The 6,000-nt window shown below is 37.0% G+C and overlaps 1 protein-coding gene across 2 annotated transcripts in view; it reads left to right on the forward strand.

Annotated features, from left to right (window-relative positions):
* YIPF6 (Yip1 domain family member 6) overlaps nucleotides 1–4,635 on the forward strand; it is a 41,175-nt gene extending 36,540 nt beyond the window's left edge. For both annotated transcript variants that reach the window (XM_023248889.2, XM_023248890.2), the window contains exon 7: nucleotides 1,478–4,635. In XM_023248889.2, the coding sequence (XP_023104657.1) occupies nucleotides 1,478–1,596 (119 nt within the window). In that variant the 3' untranslated portion in view covers nucleotides 1,597–4,635. The remainder of the gene's footprint in view (nucleotides 1–1,477) is intronic.
* The last annotated feature ends 1,365 nt before the right edge of the window (nucleotides 4,636–6,000 follow it).

Here is a 6,000-nt window from a genome sequence, read left to right on the forward strand (position 1 = left end):
TCAGTTCCTGGCATGCAGGAGGCATAGGTGACTTGAGAAATGACTTGGGACTTTTCCTGTGAAATTCATCATAATAAAAACAGTAGCTTGCATATACAGATTGCTTATTACAGACCAAGCACTGTTGTGAGTGCTTTGTATGTATTATCTCACTTAACCCTCACAACAGCCCTAATAAATAAAAACTATATATATTAGTCCTATTTTTACAGATGAGGAACAGACACAGCGAGGTTAAACAACATGCCCTAAAACACATAACTAGTGAATAAGGGAATTAAGTTTAAAACCCAAGCAGATCTCACACCTCTTTAGAAGTGTACTATATGATCTCCCAGCATAGGTTGTTAGGTATCATTATATAGTACTTTTATGCTTCAGTAGAACATTCTGCTAAAGATTAGGAAGAGCCTGTAGCAGTGGCAGTGAATGCCAAGTGCTCATTAGTTTTGCCTTCCTAAAATTCTCTTAAAATTCTACCTTCAGCTACAAGGTAGCTTCTTGTTTCATGGGATAGACAGACTGCTTAATATTTTTAAGTGCATTATCATGTCTTTGTTCTGGACCATGATTAAAATCCAAGAAGTAATCCAAAAGTAAGGTCCAAGAGTGATAGAATTGATACTGAAGAGACTGTATATTAAGTCGAGTGCTTTACCCATGGGAGAACTCCTCATTCCCTCACATAGAGTCTGATAATTTACCCTATATGTAGTTCTAAATACTCAGTATCCAGGCTCATAGCAGTTCAGAAAGTAGAATCTTAGAAGGGAGAGAGGCTCCTGTAAACATTCCATTTTTTAATTCAGCAAGTATTTCTTAAGCACAAACTCTGTGTCAGGCATTGTGCTAACCATGGTCTCCATCCTCAGAGTTCATAACTTAGTGGAGCAGCCAGACATGTAAACACTTAAGGGCAATAGGCATCCAAGGTGGAAGATGGAAGTCTGTGCAGGGGATGGTGAGGACACAGAGGAGGTATGTGGGCAGATCTGCCTGGGGTGGCAAGATAACAGATGGTTGTTCAGGAAAGATTTCCATGAAAGGTGGTCATTAATAAGTAAAAAGATGAGTCTCCTTTCCTGGGTGGACAAGAGGGACAGCATCATAAAGAGCTGATAACCCAGCATAGCAGTATGAAGTCATTTGCCACAGGAGCAACTAACCTTAGACATCTTTGTAATAAGCCTACTCATCACAGTTCAGTAACTTCTGAGAAAAGAGTAGGAAACCCCTTTTAGAAAGATTTTCATGTAAAATGGTTGAAATCTTAATACTAGAAACTAGTAGCTCTCAACTGTCTGGGAAACTATGCTGCAGAATGCCTTTTTCTCTGAGGATATCAAATATAACTGAACTTTTAGTATAATTCTATGTTCCAGACTATGCCAAGCACATTCAAGTTTAGTAGATGTTAGTGGTTGTGACAATCTTTTTATATTAAAGGTTCCATTTTTGTTTTGTTTGTTTTGTTTAGCCTCTACAGCTTTTCTTGCCGATAGCCAGCCTCCAAACCGCAAAGCCCTCGCCATTTATCCTGTTTTCTTGTTCTATTTTGTCATCAGTTGGATGATTCTCACCTTCACTCCTCAGTAAATCAGGAAATGGAAATTAAAAACCAGTGAATTGAAAGCTCGTCTGAAAGATGCAATTTACCATTGAGCTTTGCCTCTGGCCCTCTTTTGTCTAATTTTGGAGATATTTTGAGATGAAAGGGGAGCCATAAAGCACCATCACCATTTATGTAAGGAACTGATGTTTGAAAGATTGTCCTTTTCCTCTTAATGTCATTTCTTGAAAATACATAGTATACACAGTATAGTGCTGCCTTAAGGCATGATAGGGTCACTGTGGTCCATTTGAGTGACAACCAATGATTTGGAAAGCACATGTATACATCCTGCAAGTTGAGTAGAATTAGTAACTGTATTTTCAGTTTTGAGAATACCAGTTCAGGTGCAGCTCTTAAATACATTGCCTTATGACTATTAGAATATGCCTCTCTCTTCATAAATAAGAATCGATAGTCTGTATCCATTTCCTTTTATTTCTCTCTTAGGCTTAAAAAGGCAATGACAGAGGTTGGGAAGGGGGTTCATAACTGGGTAAGAGAAAACATGCATCATGCATTAACCAGTGTTCAGATTTTGACAGGGGAAAATTCTACCCTTGTTGCTTTTTTAAAAAGCAAAGGACAGCTAAAGAATTAGTCTTTAGTCTTTAGTCTTTAGTCTTTCCATATAGTCACCTTTCTCCCATGCTTAACAGCACCTCAGTGACACTCTAATTTTTAATCTTACCCCCCTAGCTCTGAATATGCAAACTGTTCACAGTTACCATATAATTTTCCTTTGATTAAAGCTCTCTGTGGACCAGTGCTCGAACTTATCCAGGTGGAAGACCTCAGAAATTTAGATTGATAGGTCCTTCATGCATATTATCACGTGGGCACTTTCTTCTTAATAGTAGGAGGTAGTTTGGATACAGCATAGCTCTAAACAATTATTCTGCGTAGTCTGGCCTCTAACTAGGAAGAAAGTAAAGCTAAATCAGAAGCCTGCAGTTAACCATGTGAACATGGAGGGATTTAGTGTTCTGATGGCTGATTCACAAAACAGCTAGATGCTTAGAGCATGACGTAGGATGAGTTGGGTTTACAGCTGCCACCTTTTCATAGCGGGCTTAGCAGTTTTTTCATTAGATGTGCTTCTCGGATTGGGGAATAGCAATTTATTTTCTTGGTTTTAGACTTTATTTGTAAAGCTAATTAATTCTTCTTTAGACAAGTACTTTTTTTGCATGTGTGCACCTGCTTGTATTCTCAGCTATTTATACACAGAAGTGTGAGGGCTTTTCAGGAAGCAGAGTGTCTGGAAAGGCTGATTTCTAAGCTAAACTGGGCTCCTTTCAGGTAATATGAGCTACTGCCTTCTATAAATTGCACATTGAAGAACTCTTAATAGACAAAAGATTAGGAGTCAGGCAGACACCATCCACTGTATATACAGTTACTTTTAAAGATAGGAATTTATTCCACATTTTTTCTTTATCATGGAATTTAAATGTTTATTCATTTTGTATCTAAAGACTATCTACACATAGATATATAATTTTAAAACGTATTTTCTCCATTCTATACTAGGACAAATGTGTTCTTGGAGTGATATTAAATTACAGAGCGTTACAAAGTTGGTTCCCTCTGTCCCAGCCTTGTCCAGAGTTTTTGTTTATATCTTTATTTCAGCTTCCCTTCTAAATTTTAAAATAAATCTTGTGAGCACAAAGCCAATGTTTCAGTCTTGAAGTGGTAAAGAAAATATTTTGAAACTGGTTCTGACTGGTCCAAAAATATCATCCATTTCCATTGTCTGAAATTTTGTAACTTCTTACCAAAAACATCTCTCTTCCAAAGTTATTTCATACTCTGTCCCAATGGTTATAATGTAAAATTAAAAAAATAATCCTGTTTCTCAAAAAGGAATTATCTGCTGGATTTTATTCAGGCTAAATATTTTGGTCAGAAATTTTTAGGGCCACAACTGGAGTAGGGGTTGTGTGTGTGTGTGTGTGTGGGGGGGGGGTTATACATATTGGGTGTTAAGGCTGCTTGTTCTATTAACCTGTTGCTCTTTGGTGACTTGAAGAATGGTTTTATTTGATTTAAATGAAAGTGGGTAAAATGGAGATTATCTTTCTTAAAATGAATGATCAGTTTTGTGGCATAAATAATATTTTCTTAATATATGAAAAAAAAGTGCATTGCTTTCTGTGGCAGAAGACCTGATTATCTGGAAGTTGTAACCCTCAACACAGCTTTCCCTGATTTTCTGCAAAGGCACATGGCTAATTATAGAAAGAAAGACTAGAATAGAAGGGGATTTTAACAAAGGAAACCCTGTTCCAAGAATTGGGAAGTTTCATACTTTAGATGAAACTCAAGTGTGTGAGCATCATTACCAAATGTGGTGGATCATTGCCAAGTGTGGTGCATCACTACTGTCGTGGCTTATCATTTGCTGCTCTTGCTTCTGAGATTGAGCCTCCACTGTCATATTCTTTAGCAATAGGAAGGGTAAAGACTGGATTTAATCGCTGTTCAGATTATAAAAACTCAACTGATGCAAATGTATTTGTGCCATGTAGTCGTAAATGTCAGTCATACAATTAATTTTCAAGTCTTTTGCATCTTAAAAGGCTTATTACATGAATTCAGTTGGATCTTTTTATTGTGATGGGGGTTTTGTTTTGTTGGGCAAGGTGGGCTTGTCACAGAGCATGGGACTGGTAAGCATTTAACTGTTTACTATATTTGTCTTTTTATAAAGTATTCCCCAGATGTGGTGAGAAGGTTAGCAAGCCTGTATTTGAAGATTTAATTGTATACTTCTTATAAGCTAACTACTTACTGTACTTGGACTTCCTGTTTATTCCTGGAGATGAAAATGAAAATCTCCTGTCATTTGAAATCTTTGGGTAACATCAAATCATTGAAATTTATCTGAATGCTATCATGATATGATCAGACATCCATTGCATGCAGCTGTTTTATTCCAGGTAAAATACTGACATTGTTATTCTTTATTAGACTGTTAATTTCTGAGACAATTTGGATAGAAATAAATGTGTGAATGTTAATATATGTAAATTAGAAATACTTTTCTAGATTCTGTGGGCTTTTATTGAAAATAAAGAATTTCTAGTGATTTACTCAGGCCATAGGATGGCCAAATAATAATAATAACAGTAATATTACTACTAATAATGGTTAACATTTATTGGGCACTTACATTGTGCCAGGCAATATTCTATTTTTTTAAGAATTTTTTTATAACAGCCTTATTGAGATATACTTTACCATAAAATTCACCCTTTTAAAGTGTTATACAATTCAGTGATTTTTCAGTATTTTCACATAATTGTGTAATTATCACCACTCTCATCTTAGAACATTTTCATCACTTCACAGTAAAATCCCATATCCAGTAGCAGTCACTTCCTCTCCCACTTCTCCCCAGCCTCTGGCAATCACCAGTATGCGTTCTGTCTCTGTGGATTTGGCTAGGCACTATCGTTAAGTGCATTTTATATATCTCCCTTAATCCTTGACATAAAATGCTACAGTTCTTATTTTACAAATAGAAAATTGAGTCACAGAAAAGTTAAGTAAATTGCCCAAGGGCACGCAATAAATTGATTTAAAATAGGAAAACGTGGCGTGCCTGGGTGGCTCAGTCGGTTAAGCATCTGACTACTGCTCAGGTCATGATCTCATAGCTCATGAGTTCAAGCTCTATCTTAGGCTCAGTGCTGACAGCTCAGAGTCTGGAGCCTGCTATGGATTCTGTGTCCTTCTCTCTCTCTCCCCCTCCCCTCTTCACGCTCTGTCTCTCTGTCTCTCAAAAACTAAATCAACATTATAAAATTTTAAAAAATAAAGTAGGAAAACACCATAGATGGGAGCATAGTAGGACACAGTTTTGAATTGCATTGTTATGTACATGAAATGAATGTACCCCTTTCCCAGGGTATGCTCCCTGTCATTAACCATTATACCATACAACTGACTAGAGATAGATAACTCATTCTTTTTTTCCCCTGAGTAATAGAACACTATGTTAGCATCTGAGAAAAACACAAGAGGAGGTGTACATTGGAGTTAGGTTTGCTGCCCCCTGCACCTTGAATCCCTTTTCTCTCCCTTCTCCCCACCAGCACACACACCCCTCCCCCAAATTCCCAAAGTCTTAAGAGTCAAACGGACTTCTGCCTCTTTCATTTTAAATCTTCCATAGGGATGTTTAATGCATCAAAATTTAACCTGTTTATTCAGGTGTTTATAGTCCTCAGATGCATCTAGTCACCTGTAGTACCATTTATATTTCTAAGACTTCAGAAAGCAGTACTGTGAGAATAAAATCCTTTTTTATTTTGGTTAAACTAGGTGGGGAAAATAACAGTAAGGGCATTGCCTTAATGAAGTCAGTGGTTCTGCCTGGTAGG

Source organism: Felis catus, chromosome X, assembly GCF_018350175.1.
Source record: "Felis catus isolate Fca126 chromosome X, F.catus_Fca126_mat1.0, whole genome shotgun sequence".
NCBI classification, from domain to species: domain Eukaryota; kingdom Metazoa; phylum Chordata; class Mammalia; order Carnivora; family Felidae; genus Felis; species Felis catus.